General features: G+C 38.0%; 1 protein-coding gene across 1 annotated transcript in view; it reads right to left on the bottom strand.

Annotated features, from left to right (window-relative positions):
• Positions 1 to 296: 296 nt before the first annotated feature.
• The window catches only part of LOC121371403 (protein-cysteine N-palmitoyltransferase HHAT-like), a 59722-nt gene continuing 38335 nt past the window's right edge, over positions 297 to 21683 (bottom strand). Inside the window, exon 11 of the mRNA XM_041497273.1 lies at positions 297 to 626. Coding sequence (XP_041353207.1) covers positions 529 to 626 — 98 coding nt within the window. The 3' untranslated portion in view covers positions 297 to 528. The remainder of the gene's footprint in view (positions 627 to 21683) is intronic.

The raw sequence follows: 21683 nt of genomic DNA, 5'->3' as shown, positions 1-21683 counted from the left end.
TCATGCGAAATTTAATGTTGCACATGTTCGAGCACCTGTCTGTTGTAAATGTTATCGACTTGTAAGCATTTGATATATTACTATTACATCAAAAGCAAAATGTGTTTTTGTTGGCTGTTGTGTCAAAAGTGGACCAAGGAAATAATTTTATGGAGAAGTCCAAGAGCAAAAGGGCACTTGGACTAAACCCTGAAAAGGGAACTCCAATAAAGGTTTGGCATTCATCAAATGAAAATTGTAAACAAGAGGGGCTCTAAAATAGGTGTTTGGTTGTTGTTGTGGGGTTTTTTTTGGGGGGGGGGGGGGGGGAGGGCATCCCCTCCTAATCCACAAAATTGCATCTGCCCTTGTGTGTGTTTATCACATTTAATTTTAAAATGACAGTTTGACTGTATCTTAACTGCCTGAAATACTATGACAAACCTCTTTACACTCTTTACTGTGTTGGAAATAAAGATAGCTCTTGAAATAATTACTAGTATCCGTTTCTGGTTTGTCTTCATCACAGACTACCACTGAGTAAAAACCTCAGTCTCTCTTCACCTTCAGTCTCTGCTCCACCTCCATGGCATTCTGCATGCTGCAGTACATGAGGAAATAAAACACCACCAGCGATGGGAACGATGCTGAAAAATATAAACAACCACACATCAATGGAGCCAATGAGATCCAGCGTGTGGATAACCAGAGATTCTAGCAGGTCCATCATGAGGCATGTTCAGAAGGGCGAGCAATCCTGGTTGATTGCTAGACTAAAAGAAAGAAAGAAATGTTTTATTTATCGACAACCTCAACACATTTTATTTACGGCATCAGACATATGGTCAAGGACCACACAGATATTGTGAGAGGAAACCACTGTCACTACTTCACGGGCTACTCTTTTTGATTAGCAGCTAGGGATCTTTTATATGCACCATCCCACAGTCTTTGATATACCAGTCATGGTGCAGTGGCTGGAACAAGAAATAGCCCAATGGGTCCACCGACCGGGATCGATCTCAGGATTGCTAGACTGGTTTTTATGCCTAACATAAGATGAATGTTATGTGATGAAATATGATGGTACCAGTCAAATAGTACACAAATGCTCGTCTTCCTGCATACACATTTGTCCCTCAGCTCACCTGTTCAGGTTGTATTTTGTTTCTATTAGGTTCATCAGGGTAGGAATAAAACTGATGGGCATATTTTATTGGGTTCATACCCAGATGAACCTTAAGTCTGAAACACATAGTTAACTATCTAAATTACTCTGCTGCCTTTAATTATCATTTAATTTTATCCAGACAGAAAATTTTGAAAAAAACCCATTACAGTGACATTGAATCCACATACTAGATTGTATACAAAACACCTATATCGACTTGGCTGAGATTTTATAGGACAAATAGCTAAGTTTTTGCTGACTGACATTTTGCTTTTTTAATGAATATTCTTCAAAATCAGTTTCCACATCCTTTCAATCCCACTTTTTGAAGAATATTCCATAATAAAAGGAGACAGAAACCAGCCACAAATTATGTGCTTTTTGTCCTAGGAGATCTCAGTGAAGTTGATATAGGTGGCATGTTACAATCTACATTGTAGTTTCTGGAATCTGTGTCATTTTAATATTTTATCACTATTTGTGTCTGAATGAAATGTGGTGGAAATCTAATGGTAATTAGAGGCAGGAGAACAATTTATTACAGTTGTTAACTTTGAAACATACTTATTAACACAAACAATATATTTTATTTTGAATTCAATTTTCATTCCAGAACAATAACACTCAATAATACATAATACATATACAGAACTTCACACAAGTTTATTTTGCACAAGAACATATACCACGAGACCGCATAGATGTTAGTTACCAATTTGCCATTCATGTGATTTTTTCCTGATGATGTAATTCTTATGTTCATCAAACATGAAAAAACTTGCATTACTACGACTGAACCAACTGTAATGTATTGTAATAATTATCATGGAAATTTAATTATAAAGGCATAAATAAAGACATTAAATTCACAGATGCAATAAAAAGTTGAGGCTTTTCATCTAAAGTGTTATGAAAAAAGATATGTACTCAACTTCTACAATGTATTTAATTATACAAATTACTACTTAAGTATCTGCAAGTATCAAGCTTGGCTGTTTTGTTAAAGCCGACTTTTAGAATGATACTATTAATATTATGTAGATTGGCTTCTATGCGTGTGGCCCCGATCATGTCATTTTGTTTTATCAATATCAGATTTGCCTCCAGGAAAAACAACAACTACAAGAGCTATTCTGAGATAATAATACACTATTATAATAATACATTGTCAAGTGTTTGAACTGTTGTGGGATAAGTTGTTTCTCTTGCAGCGTACAAGAATATCAAGATATTTCACCATTCAGAAAACCTGATATATTTCTCACAGCCTTGACTGAAAAGATTTAATCAAGGATTTAGTGCAGGCTATTGTTTTAAAACAATGCTGAAACACAATGTCTGCGGCCTTCAACTAATACTTATTGTTCATTAGGAGAAGGCATCAACAAAGCTGAAACACAATGTCTGTGGCCTTTAACTAATACTTATTGTTCATTAGGAGAAGGCATCAACAAAGCTGAAACACAATGTCTGTGGCCTTTAACTAATACTTATTGTTCATTAGGAGAAGGCATCAACAAAGATGAATCATTCATGACAATTATTAGATTTTTGCTTACTGATGTGTTTCAGACTGGAAATTGCATGAACAATAACTTTGTTCATATGTTGCTCGCACCATTAAGTCTGATGTTATGTTACCAATTTGCCATTCATACATTAAATTTAGGACACGATTTACATGGTCGTAATGGGTTACAAAAAGTGAAAAGTGTTACCTGAAATTTTGTGTGTGGGTTACACAATGTTTCTATTTTTAGAGGAGGCCTGGGGCTATATTTTCAAAACTATCTTAGTGCTACAATATTGTAACGGGGCGGCTCATGTCCACAATTGCTCACGCTTTAAATTTGGTAGCGGGCGCCACGAACAATTGTTTCCGAGCCCCGCCAGTGATAATTGAAATAACGTAACTGAGCAGGAAGCGTTCTCTCCAGGGTCTTAGAAGAGTTAAGGTCCAGTTAAAATCCAGATATAACAAGATACTAGATGACACTAGAAATTCAAATTAAGACACAACACAGAAGTTGGAGAATAAACATTTATGTCACAAAACACAAATAAAGCACATGGTTGACATGGAATTGATCGATCGCGTTATTTTCGCAACGCGTGTTATTGTCCAATTATTGTGTCTGGTAGTATACACTGCTCATTTACAGTGTATTGGAACTGCACTGGCCATGTGCAAATCCACTCAGATTTCGTCTGGGGTGGGGCGTCGGTCTGGTACACTGGAAATGTTATCGAACCACAGGAGGTCCAAGGTCTAATATCCTAGTGAAGCTAACAAGGAGAGAAGGCAATACCTTGTTGGTGCCCGTAGTCAAGCCGTTGTCCCTGTGGGTCCACTCCGAGAATATAAGAGGTCTTGAGTCTCTGGTGGGAATTAAACATCAACAGAAGTACCGGTCTGGGTCAAACATCCAACAACAGAGTGGTGACGGTCTTCAACAACTGGAGTACATCAAAGTCACCGCTGAGGAGTGACAGCGATACTGCGAGTTCCCTGGATGCCTTATGGATGCGTCGTCGCGCCTTACACCTGCATCTACCTCCAGTTCCTGTCACGCTCCTCCGTCACAGCTCACCACGAGCTGTAGTGAGAATTCGGGGCAACCTCAACCTGTAATCTCTCATCCAAAACACTAGAATACACTTAAGTTCACAATCCTAGAATGCACTAATTCCACAATTCTGGAATACACTAGCACAATTATAGAATGCACTAAGTTCACAATCCTAGAATACCAATGGCGATGAGGTAGTTGTTGCTGCTGATGACTGACACTAAGACATTACAAAGTACAAGAAAGTAAGGGGTTCCCAGATGCTAACGTATTTCAAAACAATATCACATATACACGCTGAACATCTAATATGCTATGCGTCTTAAGTTGCGTTATTCTGCGTTCCATGCGTTAACAAAGCGTTCAGTGCTGCGTCCCATGCGTTAACACTGCATTGTTGCTGTGTCCCTTGCATTAACACTGAGTTGTTCTGCGTCCCTTTCGTTAGCACTGCGTTAAGCCGCGTTCCTTGCGATACACTGCGTCCCTTGTGTTGTGCTGCGTTCCTTGCGTTAACACTGCGTTGTGCTGCGTTCCTTGCATTGACACTGCGTTCCATGCATTGTGCTGCGTTCTTTGCGTTAACACTGCGTTGTGCTGCATTCCTTGCGTTGACACTGCGTTCCGTGCGTTGTGCTGCGTTCCTTGCGTTAACGCTGCATTGTGCTGCGTTCCTTGCGTTGACACTGCGTTCCGTGCGTTGTGCTGTATTCCTTGCGTTAACACTGCGTTGTGCTGCGTTCCTTGCGCTGACACTGCGTCCCTTGTGTTAACACTGCGTCCCTTGCATTCTGGTCTCCACTCTGCTGTTGTTGGTTCCAGTCTTCAGAGCTGGGTAAAAACCTCAAGCCCCCGTTACAGCGTTACGTTTCGTCTTATATACCCCCAACCCGGGTAAATGACGTCATGTTACATGACGTCGGCTAACATTACGTCATTATTTTCCGAGTTCCTCCGATTACACAATCGGCAGGCGATGTCAAACTCCAAAACCCGGAAATAGTTAAAATGCACAATTAAGACCCATGTTTAATTTTAATTATAGAATTGTTTCATATTTCTTATTTTATAGTCTACAATTTAATGTGGAGATGCTGTTCTCTGTAGGTTGATAAAGACAATAATAATTTATTCTTTATATCGCCAATGTCAAATAACATATAAACAAAACCAAAAATGTATAGTTAACAACACTTTAAATCGGCTTACATTTTACATGCCTTTACAAGTGTAAAGAACGCCAAAGATAATTGAGTAATAATACGAAAAGATTCTGGGTAGATGAAGTAATAAGATATTTAAGTATAAATCGTTGTGAACACTATAACTTCTATTATTTTATTATATAGAGAACAGTACTCACGTTTTAATACTTTTATACGTTCCGTCGTTCCTTATATTCCAAGGAAACATCCTTAATAGTTCATAATTAGAATAAAAGTGTTTAAACGTGATAAATCAACACGTTAAACTACATCGAATACACAGCAAGAGCTAAAGCTGGCCAGGGGCCGCTTCATCACCCCCTCCTATCTCTTTTGCCTCGCCCCGAGGCAATAAAAAACCCCCACACACACACATGAAAAGAACCACATCTTTGACACTGTAATTCCTAAACGAACAAGTATAACGGAAACATCCAAAGAATCACGAACTTGAAATCAGCTGAATATTCCAACACACATTCCTGTAACACAAACACAACCTTAGAGGTATTAATTATTAATTAAAACAATGAATAAATAACACTTTTTTTTTTTTTTTTTTAATATACATACTTATTTTTGAATTAAAAAAAAAAAATGATACATTCGAGCTGGAAATATCTTTAGTTTTTATCTTCAATATAAATGTTTGTAATGTTTAACATCACCACTAGAGCACATCCGCCCCCCCCCCCCCCTCCCCCACTACACAAAGTTATTTCTCCCCTTCGTGGAATCTCCAGTCTTCCACTGTGTACGACGGGTGACGGTCACTATCCTGGGTAGACCACTGAACTCAACTGCTGTCTGGGTAGCTGCCTCTTTGGTCCGTCTGCGTGGGTCACATGGTCTCACCTGATCAGTTGGTGTATCCAACGGAATTAACTTATACGGTGTGGTAGAAGTCGTTGCTGTAGTTGTTGCTGGTTTTTCTGGCACGGGCACTGTGGGGCGAGAGTTCGGGGCAGACCCCTCGCTGGAGAGAGGGGAGTAACCTCCCCCAACCAACTCCTCGATGGTTGGAAACATGTCTAAAATGGCATCATCTCTATGATGTATGACCCTGTCCCTGCTGCCTTTTTTTATTGGGGAGTTAAACTTCGGCGGACTGTTCTTCCTGGGAGGCGTCTCGTGTCGCCTCCGATCCCAGTGAGAACGTGGAACCTCGGGTGGTGACCTGCTTCTATAAGTCGTATTTCTCGAGCCACTTGGAGATAGACCTGAGGCTGGGGTGTCAGGCGGGGTGCCTGCTGCGATAATGTCTTTTCAAGTCAAACAACCGAGATGTCACGTAGGTACATTCTCCACACCTTGCCTTCCTATTGTCTTCCGACATTGTACACAAAAGGCAACTTGCTTAAAAAAACAAAAACAACCCCAGAACGATGTTGCTTAAAGATAGAAAGATGTTGCTTCTTCAAAAGATCCAAGCTAAGTGATTCTTTCACTGAATGCAATTTCTTTTATTTGATTTAAAGTCACGTGGTACAGATGAACTGCGTCATACTACTAACTGCACTTAACGTATGACGTCACTATACAATTTCGTTCGTACCCTATTTTTCAGCGCTCCAACCTGAAAATCTATCGTCTTACATTTCGTCAATTTGCACTGCGTTAGTGTTTAGTTTCATCCCCGTCATTTCGTCTGTCAAGCCTACACTATCTGCCGATATGTCCGTCCGTCCTCTCGAATGCACTGAATTGTCTCTGCTCAAATATGGTTTTAACCGATCGGCATGAACTATACAGAGCGAGCTACTTTTACGTACCTCATAAATCACATCGGACAAACGGCGGGTAATTTGATAGGGTCCTTTCCAATACGTCTGCAATTTAGGGGAAAGTCCTATACGTCGAAGGGGGGTGTACAACCAAATGAAATCTCCTATTTCGAATTTTCTGAAATTTAACTTGGTATCATACAACCGCTTCTGCCTCTGTAAACTCTGTCCTAAATGTTCCCTGGCTATTTCATGAATTAACTGTAGGGTGTCTTCTAGTTTTTGAACAAATTTATGTGGTGGATCTTCCATACCCTTGGGTGGTAATCCAGCAATAATTTCTATGGGCAATGTTACCTCTCTCCCAAACATCATGTAATTTGGTGAAAAACCTGTACTTTCGTGTTCGGCCGCACGATAAGCCGAACAAACCAGTTGTAAACACTCGTCCCAGTTACGTTGATTTTCGTCCACATAAGTACTCAACATGGCCTCAATAGTTCTGTTCATCCGTTCAACCATGCCGTCTGATTGGGGGTGGAAAGGAGTAGTCCTTGTTTTCTCAATTACAAGTAATTCACACATCTGCTGGTACAACTTAGCCTCGAATTGCCTTCCCTGATCTGTATGAATAATGCGGGGTAAACCGAATCGGCTAACCACTTGTTGTAAAAATTCTTGTAACGGGGCGGCTCATGTCCACAATTGCTCACGCTTTAAATTTGGTAGCGGGCTACATGAACAATTGTGTTTCCGAGCCCAGCCAGTGATAATTTGAAATAACGTAATTGAGCAGGAAGCATTCTCTTCAGGGTCTTAGAAGAGTTACGGTCCAGTTAAAATCCAGATATAACAAGATACTAGATAACACTAGAAATTCAAATTAAGACACAACACAGAAGTTGGAGAATAAACATTTATGTCACAAAACACAAATAAAGCACATGGTTGTGTCTGGTAGTATACACTGCTCATTTACAGTGTATTGGAACTGCACTGGCCATGTGCAAATCCACTCAGATTTTGTCTGCGTTCCTTGCGTTGACACTGCATTCCGTGCGTTGTGCTGCGTTCTTTGCGTTGTGCTGCGTCCCTTGCATTCTGGTCTCCACTCTGCTGTTGTTGGTTCCAGTCTTCGGAGCTGGGTAAACACCTCAAGCCCCCGTTACAGCGTTACGTTTTGTCTTATATACCCCCAACCCGGGTAAATGACGTCATGTTACATGACGTCGGCTAACATTACGTCATTATTTTCCCAGTTCCTCCGATTACACAATCGGCAGGCGACGTCAAACTCTGAAACCCGGAAATAGTTAAAATGCACAATTAAGACCCATGTTTAATTTTAATTATAGAATTGTTTCATATTTCTTATTTTATAGTCTACCAGCTTATTCCTGCATTTACATATGTATATAATTTCACCTGATATCTGGTACATGTGATTTGATTAATTTAACAGGTACTTTTCTATCTCCAGGTTGGTTGTAGACCAGATAACCAAGATACACAATTCTTTTAAAAGTATAGCCTGTTATATAATACGATATTTTTAATATATGACATATCAAAATTGGTAACATTTTGGGTGCTGGTTCTAAAGTTTATTAAAGGGACTGACCTGTGTTTTCAGACCTAGCAAGACTTCTGTTTGTTCCCATAAGCGCACGTGTCAGGGGGCAGGGGGCAACTGCCCACCTTGTGCTGGAGAAAATCAGTAAAATTCGGGCAAAATGAGCTAGCCTGAAATGTGTTCACCATGTATTTCCATCATTTTAATCACAATATTACTTGTAATCTGTTTGGCAGTAATGCTAATATAAATAAACGTTGGTATCCAGATTCGTGCATTTTTATTTAATTTGGGCAAACATCAGCCTGTCCCACCAACGAAATAAACACACAAACTGCTTTTTCAGGTCTTTTAAAACACTATCTTACCTTAAAATGTTTTACATATATAACATTATACTAATAAATACATTCGGAATGACCTTTGGTCGCAATGTTTTAAAATTTCGTTTGGCTGTTGAAACATATTATAAATATTTACCTTCAACATTATTTTAGACAAAAATCGATATTGAGATACAAAACATTACAATGTCCAGAAATACATGGAATATTCTAAGCAAGAAAACATAAATTTTAATTTTAATAATACATTCATACTTTATTTGACGAAAACGTTGATACGGCTACAAACTGAGGATAGTCCAATCCCTTTAATATAAGTATAGAATATTAGTCTGGCACAAATGCACGGAAATATTCAAAGTATATTATAGACATTAGTTAAAATAAAATCAATATTTAATTTCAGAAATTATGCCAAAATATCATGTTCCTTGCAAGGTGTAAATTAGGATAAATTGGGATTTTGTTTTTTTATCTGTTATTTTTAACTTTCTTCTGTGAAAATCCTCCACCCAAAATGTTACCATTTTTATTTTGACCAATACAGATTACAAATAGTCTTGCTTATGTAGTGAAAGCATTCCCACCTACCTGTATATAACTTAAAACAATTGTTTTAGTTGCCTGGGTGTGGTAATATTGTAAAAACAAATGTTTAAATGGTGGCCATTTTGAAAACCAAGATGGCCGTCAGCAAACACCCCTGAAATATTGCTATTGTGTTGTTGTTGTTTTGTATTATTCTTTAGTGTTTGTAAAAGGTATCCAAATAGGTATGGGTCTTCTAATAACCGTGTACAAATAAAACATTATAACATAATGCAATGGACCGAACTGAAAAAAACTGTAATTTTTTAGCATGGGGTGGTGCTTTTAAAATGACCGTCAAAAAAATTGCTCAATGATGACAAAATGTCATCATGCAGTTTCTGAATCAGGAGACCCTAAATGACATAAAACCATCATAAAACATCGTATGTACCCTAGTTCAAGGTATAACCCTATTCTGCCCGACTATATATCAAAGGCTGTAGTATATACTGTTCTGCCTATGAAAATGGGCATATAAAAATCACTTGTTGCTAATATCAGTGTTTCTGCCAGAAAGAAATTTGTTTGGTATGGTGCTATGGAATTGAATGCAACCACAGTCAGCAGGGAGTATGGGAGAAAATGAGTTACGTTTAGGGTTAAGGTTAACAAAATCATACAGTAATGATAAGTGTAATTAATTTTGTAAAAAAAAAAATAGTTGGGTATGGCACTATACCCGTTTTACCCTCTATCAGAAACCCTTGCTCTATGTATTTGGAAGGATCCTATGTGGCAACTGCAGGATTTCTTTCGCAAACTCTAGTCCACATATCACAATAAATTCATCTTTGCAAGCCACAGTACCATTCCGTACAGAATAGAGCATTTCATATTTTGACAACTGGTGTAATGAAGGCCATAGTATGTACTATCCTGTCTGTGGGATGGTGCATATAATCGAAAAGAGTAGCACATGAAAGTGGTTTCCTCTTTCTATATGTGTGTGGTCCTTAAGGGTGTATACTACCAAATCAAATCCCATAGACGACAATAGTAACATATGTGGCTAAAACTCCTACCTGCAACGTATCAACCGACATAAACGCCACGGATATAAATACTACCACCCCTTACACTTAAAGTGAATCAGAAAAAAATGGGGGGTCAAGCTGCTCGTTTCTGAGATAACGGGTAGCGTCTATGACTACCCTAGTTTCGCACAAAATTCGAGTACTTTTTTTTACAGGTACCCCATACATGTTTCAAGCTCAAGGCTACTTGACACATTGGTACTAGATAAAATAAAATTGCACATTTTTTTTTACCCAGATGAAACTATTATTTTTTACAACCAACACACTCACATTTATAACCAATCACAGGACTTGTGGTGTTCACTTCTCTATCAAAAGTTGGGTGCACCTCGAACTTTGACCCAGCCGGAAGTTATTTGGTTTAGTACTACCTATACTGATAACATACATTTTTCAAAAAGTGTCCAGCTATGTGTCTTTATGACAACCAGGATCTGGTGTATTCTGACATAAACTGACAACCTCACTGAAATTGTTGTTTCTACAGTGCAACCTAATATAATGTACACCTCAAAAAGCATACTAGTATATATTGCATATAGTTTTGTACAAATACAATATGTCATATTAAACAACAAAATGTTTTAAAATAAAACTCCTGAAGATATTTACTTTCAGTTGGGTGTGTGTACTCAGGTATATATGTAAAGACAACAAAGATAGTCAGAGTACCTCTACCCCTTTAAAGAATTCCATTAAAACACATGCACTTGATTGACCCCTAGATTATGAAGACCTTAACAGGCACATCAAAGAAATATCAGTATTAAAAAAATACACTGTCTGAGGAAGGAAACACAAACATGACTGTACCTGTATGAAGTAATGACTTAATGTCCTGAACATTAGTGTTGGGAGGAAATCCTGTATGCTGGGTGTGGGTGTCTTCAAGTTACCAGGTGTGGGAATTTCAAATCCATCGGCCATGCTGATTTTCATAATGAACCATCAAAACTATTGGCAGCCACCAACATTCCTGACTATATTTTATTTATAGCCTACTGTAGTTGGAGGTTTTAATAGTTGTGATATCTGGAATAATCATGCAGCTTTAACACATTTATTTTTGATTAATTACTGAAAAAACCCTATTTTTAAATGACAAAATTACCCAAACATCTATTTTCTTGCATTATTTTCTAATCCGGATGAATACAATATGTACATTAGATGTATTCCTACAATCTGTAATCCAGCATTTTATTTAGCTAGTAACATTAGGTAATACAGCTTGAACAATAAAATAAATTATCAACTTAATCCAAGGCAGATAATCAAATCTGAAAAAATTGGTTCTGAATCTAGTATAAACTCAAAATGCTTTTCATGAGAGCTAACTAAGTGATTATTAAGAAACAAAAATGATCTGGAGATCTAAGTATATGTTTAACAACCTTATTGTTATGTACAAATAAGAACAGAAGGCACAATAGTGACAACAAATTTAATTATGTTTTTGGTAAAGTTTTTCTTCAAATTTACTTTAAATTTTGCATAAAACTACAAATTTGTCTAAAATATAACTTAGCACCCTATAAATATGTCAAAATGACAATAAAAATCAACTTCTTTACAAATTTGAGTTTTCAGAATTTCATACCTAAAAAATTAACAATGTTAATGGAAACTAAAGACATTAACCCACTATTGGCACATGCTATTTTTAATATAAAAATAAATTGCTATTAAAAGCTTAGTTCAGGTTGCCTATATATAATACCATATTTAAGAGCAGTTGTATATGTCAAGTCAAATACCATGTAAAAAGAAATTATTGAAATCTTTACAGTATGAATTATAGGCAAAAACCAACTTTTCTTCAGTGCTAACTTTGATTCAAACTCCATTCAGAGCCATGTACAGAGATTATTGTCAAGGTCAAGGTCATTGTGAACTTGCATGATCGAGTGATGGCTAATTAATCAACCAGTATAGTTTAATTAAATAAAATGTCAAAATCATAATATTTTTTATTATGCACTGAATATGTGCTATAGGGTGTATACTACCATATCAAATCCCATAGACGACAATAGTAACATATGTGGCTAAAACTCCTACCTGCAACATGTCAACCGACATAAACGCCACGGATATAAATACTACCACCCCTTACACTTAAAGTGAATCAGAAAAAAATGGGGGTCAAGCTGCTCGTTTCTGAGATAACGGGTAACGTCTATGACTACCCTAGTTTCGCACAAAATTCGAGTACTTTTTTTTACAGGTACCCCATACATGTTTCAAGTACAAGGCTACTTGACACATTGGTACTAGATGAAATAAAATTGCAATTTTTATTTACATAGATGAAACTATTATTTTTTACAACCAACACACTCACATTTATAACCAATCACAGGACTTGTGGTATTCACTTCTCTATCAAAAGTTGGGTGCACCTCGAACTTTGACCCAGCCGGAAGTTATTTGGTTTAGTACTACCTTAACCATATGTCAGACACCATATAACCGTAAATAAAATGTGTTGAGTGCGTCTCATTTCATTGGTTCCCTGTAGGAAAATGTGGGCTAATCATGTAGATTGTTACATATTTCAATGCCAAGGTATGAACTGCAGTATACCATGTGGAATGGTACCGTGACTTGCGAAGATGCAATATATTATATTGTAATTCATTTTTCAGACCTACTTTCTTCTCCAAAATGGTAATTCCTAATTATTCAAAACGAAAAGCCTTTAATTATTTCTAGGTAATAATCTTAAATTATTTTTAGCAAAAGCAAATATCCTTTTATTATTTAAAGCCAATATCCTAAGCCAAATATATTATTATTTGTGCAAGCCAGTGATCTTTCATTATTTAAAGCCAATATCCTTTAATTAAGGGATACTGGGTTAGACTAATCATTTAAAACTAATATCCTTTAATTATTTAAAGACAATTACTTGTAACTACTGCTCCCACACAGTAACAAATGTACCACAGATAGTATTGATTATACTGTATCTATTCTAGCATAACTGCGTAACAAATTGCATTAACAGTGCAATAAAAAAAGTTAATTTCTTTTGTTATTGCATTAACAGTGCAATAAAAAAAGTTAATTTCTTTTGTTTAACAACATCACTAGAGCATGTTGATTTATTAATCATCAGCTTTTGGATGCCTATAGACTATGCATCACAAATATCACACTGCCATTTACATATACTAAAAACAATTTGATAAGAATCTTAAAGCAAATATTGTTTTTATTGTGCAAACCAATGCTCCATAGATATTTCGCTTAACCCCCTCACCATACTTTACTATATGGGTTATACATTTATTTACTGAAACCAGATAGCATTTTCTGACAATGATTGATTACAAAGCGACAATCGATATCACATTGATAATATCTGTCGAGGTGTTTTCTATTGACCCACTGACTCACATCACATCCAGAAAAACACAATTCAATAATCAACCTGAACCATGTGAACTAGTCGAGGCCAAACTCATGTATAGTGAAGAGCTTCTTAACACAATTACAATCAACTCTTAACACAATTACAATCAACTGTGAACACAATTACAATCAACTGTGAACACAATTACAATCAACTGTGAACACAATTACAATCAACCAACCACTCTACGTGATACCAAACCATTCAGTCAGGAGCGGGACATAGCCCAGTGGTACAGCATTCGCTTGATGCACAGTCGGTCTAGGATCGATCCCCGTTGGTGGACCCATTGGGCTATTTCTCATTCCAGCCAGTGCTCCACAACTGGTTTAACAAAGGTCGTGGTATGTATTATCCTGTCTGTGGGATGGTGCATATAAAAGGTCCCTTGCTGCTAATCGAAAAGAATAGCCAATGAAGTGGTGACAGCGGGTTTCCTCTCTCAATATCTGTGTGGTCCTTAACCATATGTCCGACACCATATAACCGTAAATAAAATGTGTTGAGTGTCGTTAAATAAAACATTTCCTTTATTCACAGACATGTCAAACAACTCAGGTGTATTTTCAAACTTGAAAAAAGAACAACACATGCAAGCAATTCCTAAACTAAAGTCTGAATCACATTTTTAACAACCACATAAACTTCTACTTTAAAGGTAGAAGAGTAATTTATTGTAGTTGTTAACAATGTCATTCAGACTTCAAAGCAAAATTTAAGCCCAGATATGTATGTAGTTTTTATTTGTTCACCTTTTCAGTTTTTATATTGTAAACAAAATTATTAGTTTAACAACACCACTAGAGCATTTATTTACTAATCATCGGCTATTGGATGTCAAACATATGGTCATTTTGACACATTTTTCCATTAGTAGCAAGGGATCTTTTATATGCACCATCCCAGACAGGATAGCACATACCACAGCCTTTGATATACCAGTCGTGGTTCACTGGCTGGAGCGAGAAATAGTCCAAAGGACCCACCGACAGGGATTGATCTCACACCGACCACGCATCAAGATAGCGCTCTACCACTGGGCCATGTCCCACCCTTATATTGTAAGAAAGAAAGAAAAAACAAAATGATTACAGTTGTATATTTTCATGTTACCAAAGTATATTTATTGATTTGTCAAAATGTTAAAAAAACTGTATTTTTAGGTAACCCAGTTAATCACTTAAAAGGTTACTGATTCCCAATGGTATATTTGAACTATAATTTCCTTAAACCTTTTAAATCTGGCTAATGACCAATGAAATATTTATAACAATCTCATTCTCTTTCAATAGAGGTTTTGTATTATGATGTTTGAACAAATCTATTAAATGATTCACAAAGAAATGCATAGAAAACATGACAGAGGACTAAACTCACAGACAAGCTCATTGATTAATTAATCATCACCTCACGGATTTCAAACATTTGTTAATTCTAACACCAGGGCTTCTAGATTATGGTAGCCCCACTCCCATGGCTAGTGATATTCAATGTTGGGCTAGTAAATAACTACTATTGCCATGCCTGACGGCTAGTGAAAAAAAGAAGTCAAATGTTGCAGTTAAGTTTATTTTGTAAATATGAATATTCTGCCCCCACCCCAACCCCAATGTTAGTGTTTTTAAGCTCTATCTTACTCTTTAGGTGACATACATCTGATTATTACTATTATTTAGTAAAATTGTATTAACTTAAAGTAAAGTAGGGCTAGTGAATTTTTAATCATGGATAGTAAATTTTTAAAATCATGGATCCCATGACTAGTGGATTTTATAAAAATTCTAGAAGTCCTGCACGTAGTCTTCAGAGAAAACGTATACTTTTTCATTTGTAGCAAGGGATCTTTTATATGCTCTTTCAAACCTTGCCACAAATACTTCCCTAACTTAGATTACGAGGAGCCATTTAAGATACACTGTACATGTATTACCAAATTGGGCATCGATATTTAATCCCTTTTGTAGTGCTATTTAAATGGTGAGGTCTGCACTTTCCCACAGACTGGACAGCACATACCACAGCCTTTGCTGTACCAATTGGGAAGCAGCGATTGGGTTGAGGGAGGGATTTAGCTCAGTCAGTTGAGTGCTCGCTTGAGACACTTGTGTCGGGTTAAACAAAACAAACTTTCTTTGATTGGATTGGTAAAAACGTCAGTGGGTCCACCGAAGAGGTTTGACCCTACAATCCAAGCACCTGTCCTAATGACTGAGGTAAATCCCACATTTGTGTTCTTCATAATATAACAGGGATAATATGTTACAGTTACAATATGTTAATATATTTCACCATAATAATATTGATATTTTGGGTAAATTTAAATACCACTGCTGTCAACACAATTAAATCTGTTGATTAAATACTATATGTATGGTTAAATATATTAGCTGATTAGTTCTGCAAAATCAATTCTTATGAATTCTTAACAGACAGGTTGAAGGCACTAATAGTTTTTATAAATATTTAAACAGGCTTGGACTAAAATAGCCATCACATTGTACACAGATTTCTAATAGACAGAATATATGTTGTCCAGAAATGGTATTTTACGAGACAAATGTAAGGTGGCCGTAGAATACGGCCTGAGAGTAAATGAAGTTCAGTTCAGTTCAGTCACTCTACCAGAGAGCCAAATCCTGGACAGTGTAACATCATCCAGTGAATTCTATACCAATAGACTGAGGTTGGACAATGTTACACCACCCATTATACCATGGTACACCTGAGGTTGGACAATGCTACACCACCCATTATACCATGGTACATCTGAGGTTGGACAACGCTACACCACCCATTATACCATGGTACATCTGAGGTTGGACAATGCTACACCACCCATTATACCATGGTACACCTGAGGTTGGACAACGCTACACCACCCATTATACCATGGTACATCTGAGGTTGGACAACGCTACACCACCCATTATACCATGGTACACCTGAGGTTGGACAACGCTACACCACCCATTATACCATGGTACACCTGAGGTTGGACAACGCTACACCACCCATTATACCATGGTACACCTGAGGTTGGACAACGCTACACCACCCATTATACCATGGTACACCTGAGGTTGGACAACGCTACACCACCCATTATACCATGGTACATCTGAGGTTGGACAACGCTACACCACCCATTATACCATGGTACACCTGAGGTTGGACAACGCTACACCACCCATTATACCATGGTGCATCTGAGGTTGGACAACGCTACACCACCCATTATACCATGGTGCACCTGAGGTTGGACAACGCTACACCACCCATTATACCATGGTGCACCTGAGGTTGGACAATGCTACACCACCCATTATACTATGGTGCATCTGAGGTTGGACTATGCTACACCACCCATCTGAAGTTGGACAATGCTACACCACCCATTATACTATGGTGCACCTGAGGTTGGACAATGCTACACCACCCATTATACTATGGTGCACCTGAGGTTGGACAATGCTACACCACCCATTATACTATGGTCCATCTGAGGTTGGACAATGCTACACCACCCATTATACTATGGTGCATCTGAGGTTGGACAATGCTACACCACCCATTATACTATGGTCCATCTGAGGTTGGACAATGATACACCACCCATTATACTATGGTACACCACCCATTATACTATGGTACATCTGAGGTTGGACAATGCTACACCACCCATTATACTATGGTACATCTAACTTCTAATATTTAACTAATCTTACATTATGGAGGCGGGACGTAGCCCAGTGGTAGAGTGCTCGCTTGATGCACGGTCGGTTTAGGATCGATCCCCTTTGGTGAATATTTAAATAAAAAGTTTTAAAATCCTTTTTGGAATGATGTATTGAATGCATGGAAAGATCTTGTGCAAAAAACAGAAACTGAAACTTGTGACGAAATATGTAAATGAGCCGATATGGTACAACACTCATTTTAAAAACAGGTCATTATTTATCCGCAATTGGTATAATAACGGTATAACACATATCAGAGATATTTTATCTGAAACAGGATACATCATTCCTTTTGCAGAGTTAAAAACAAAAATATAACATACAAGGAACCTTTTTAGATTACGAAAATGTAATTCATAGTATCCCAGAAAATTGGAAAAGCATTGTCCAAAAATTACAAGGACAGATAAATTTATATAATACTTTGTGTCCAACGTATATATACTCTTCAAAAAAAGAAACGCAAAAGGGTACAAATGGGTTATAACTCCGATTTTATGTTTCCTACCGGTTCATGCTTTGTGAATATAAGGTCATTGCATGTCCCAAACACATTCCCACGGTTACATTCGATAAAACGCAGCTGCTGTAAAATAAAGTTTCAAAATGTGAATATTCGCAAAAACGCAGCCACGTGCAAACCATGTCACCACTGCACGTGCGTTGTCTGCACATGCAACATGAACACCGACAGTATAAAAGTGCAGGGTGTTCGCTTGCCTGGCCTCTGTATCTGGCCGACAGTTGACAATCCAGGACATGCCACGTCTCAGTGAACCGCAGAGAAACAATGCCATCGGCCGACTAGACGCAGGCGAATCCAGAACGGCCGTTGCCAGGGCATTCCATGTGTCCCCAAGCACCATCTCCAGACTGTGGGACCGTTACCAGCAACATGGATCAACACGTGACCTCCCTAGATCCGGTCGACCACGGGTCACTACCCCCGGGCAGGACCGCTACATCCGGGTACGCCACCTTCGGGAACGATTGACTACTGCCACCTCCACAGCCGCAGCAATACCAGGTTTGCGCAGGATATCCGACCAGACCATACGGAACCGCCTACGTGAGGTAGGAATTCGTGCCAGACGTCCAGTTCGAGGTGTCATCTTAACACCACAACACCGTCGACTCCGACTGCAGTGGTGCCAGATTCATCGACAACGGCCTCAACGGCGATGGAGACAGGTGTGGTTCAGTGACGAGTCCCGATTTCTGCTCCGACGTCATGATGGAAGATGTCGCGTGTATAGGCGTCGTGGTGAACGTTATGCGGAAAACTGCGTGCAGGAAGTGGACAGATTCGGCGGGGGTAGTGTCATGGTGTGGGCAGCCATCTCACACACTGGCAGAACTGACCTGGTCCACGTGCAGGGCAACCTGAATGCACAGGGCTACATTGACCAGATCCTCCGGCCACACATCGTTCCAGTTATGGCCAACGCCAACGCAGTGTTCCAACATGACAACGCCAGGCCTCACACAGCACGTCTCACAACGGCTTTCCTACAGAACAACAACATTAATGTCCTTCCTTGGCCATCGATATTACCGGATTTGAACCCAATTGAGCATCTATGGGACGAGTTGGACCGACGCCTCCGACAGCGACAACCACAGCCCCAGACCCTGCCCGAGCTGGCAGCAGCCTTGCAGGCCGAGTGGGCCACCATCCCCCGGGACGTCATCCGTACTCTGGTTGCTTCAATGGGCAGGCGGTGCCAGGCAGTTGTCAACACACGCGGAGGCCACACCCGGTATTGACTCCAGATGACCTTGACCTTGGTGGTGTGTCCTATCACTTACTCACAATGGACTAGAGTGAATTGTGAACAATCCTGCAACATTTGGTAATTATCGGACTCACCATTCAATAATTAAATCAATTCTCCAAATGTTACGACAATGTGGTTTTGCGTTTCTTCTTTTGAAGAGTATATATTTAATGACAAAAATTAGTAAAGGTTGTGGTGTATATTATAATATACTTTCTATGAATGTAGAAATGCCAACATCACAAATCCGCTGGTCTGCGATAATAACGATGATAACTCCCTGTTAATATGGAAAAAGGTATATTCAACACCCAGAGTATGTACTAAACAAAGCGCACTTATAGATTTTCAATATAAAATTCTTAACAGAATAATAGCAACCAATATCTTTCTATGTAGGTTAGGGATTCGGGACGATGCACTTTGTACTTTCTGTAATGAGGACGAGGAAACGATAATGCACCTTTTCGTAAAATGTTCAAAAGTGACTTCTTTGTGGCGAAATTTGGAATCTTGGATTTTTTACGTCATTGGATGCCGTACAATTATAAACGATAGAAAAATAATATTTAGTATACAAACAGGACAAAAAATACTTAATCATTTAATTTTAATAACAAAACAATATATATATATATATATATATATATATATATATATATATATATATATATATATATATATATATATATATATATATATATATATATATATATATATATATATATATAATGCTTGTGTAACAAATATCTCACTATCGTTTCCTCGTCTTCTAGCCATGTTAAAGGATTATTATATGACAGAAAAAATAATATCACAAATAAATTTGCAAGGGGCCGGATGACCATATTAAAAAATGGTGCCTATTTGTCGCGGTATTAGAAGCCAGTGAATAAATATTCTTCTTTTCCGTTTTTTTTTTTTTTTATGAAGGTTGATTTAATCAACTGGTTTTTAATGCATCTATAATAATAATATATTTATGCAAATATAGAAGTCGTGTAAATAGGAGATCTGCTGTGAAATAGCCCATGTGTTTAATTACATATTATACCTCCCTGAAACATCAGATGTAGTGTGAGTGCGAATAATTTTTACATGCTTATATACCACTAGAGTTTCGAGCATGTCAGTCCTGGGGCCTGTCTCTGGATAGCCAGGGGCTTGTCCCGGGACAGAAAAAAATTAAGCAGACAATTTTGAAATTTACATCCAAAAATTAAATAGGGGGCCTTTAAAATTTTTATGCACATCTCTAATTAATATAATTAATAAAAAAAATTCTACTTATTAAATTTAGTTGCTAAATTAGATTGGGTGGTCAAATTTTTTTTAGATAAGATCGGTGGCCTGACTCGGGATGGGGGTGGGGGAGGGCGTATTGTTGAAAATGGGCAGAATTTTAAAAATAGCAATTAGTAAAAAAGTTAATAGAATTAAAAAAAAGAAAAAAGCCAAAAAGAAAAAGAATTGACTGCTCGGTCGAATATTTATATAATTTGGAGCATTTTCGAAGGACAGTCCAAAAATAAATAAGAGAAATAAGAGAGGATCGGACTATTTAATAATATTTTTAAAAATTAAGTAATTTCGACATCAACTTTTGAACGAAGGTCTAAAAGTTTAAAGTCTGATCTATATGTCCACGTGAGTGGCCTCGTTAAGGCTGTTAGGGTGCACAGCTTATAGGGACGAGATGGGTTGCATCCCGTTAAGAAAACCCCTAGATTGACAGTCAATAGATGTTGAAGGTGTTGTGCTGTGCTGAAATACAGATCTTGAGAATCCGGATCCGTCTGAACGAGAGAGAGAATCCGACTAGGGTTAGTCCAGTCGTCATGGGTTGGTATAGTGGTGCGGACGGGCCCGACTCTGGAGGATACGAGATGGTATCACAATAAAACAAAGTAAAGTCTAGAAAAGAATAGTAGGGGCCGACCCCGCTTCCTATTTCTTCTTAGAGTAGGGCGGTCAATCTTCCAGTGCTGTTAGGACAGACTCGGACATGTAGAGAATAAACGCGAACAAACGTGGCGTTCTGCAGAATGGCCGTCATATGAGTCACGAAAAAACAAGTCAACATAGACGGAGAAATGACGTGGAGGCAAGGAATCTCGCTAAAAAAGAATCCAACCTGGTGGTGCAGACTGTTGAAACAAGAAGCGTTCCAGCGATCAATCAGTTCCAATGGCCGCATACATCCCAGTAGAAAACTTCACTTTGCTGACAAAAACAACGAAGTGAAGAATCCCCAAGTTGAGCTGCGAAAGCACGTACAGTGTGCACAAGCGAAACAAACACGTCTTACCGTGAGGAGCTCCAGACTGGGAATGCATCAGATGTACATACTTTTTTACCTCTTTTTTTTTCAATTATTGTTTGTATTTAATTATGTGCTGTGTGTATACTGTATTGTTCTTTTTTCTTGTTTTTTGTAATTTATGTTTTATAAACTGTACCTCTGCCAATAAAAAATTTTAAAAAAAAAAGAAGAAAAAAAAAGAAGAAAAAACAAGTTAAATTGTTATTTATTAGTGCAAATTGTCCCATTTTATT

This window comes from Gigantopelta aegis, chromosome 4, assembly GCF_016097555.1.
Source record: "Gigantopelta aegis isolate Gae_Host chromosome 4, Gae_host_genome, whole genome shotgun sequence".
Lineage (NCBI taxonomy): Eukaryota > Metazoa > Mollusca > Gastropoda > Neomphalida > Peltospiridae > Gigantopelta > Gigantopelta aegis.
This window is presented reverse-complemented; position numbering and strand designations above follow the sequence as displayed.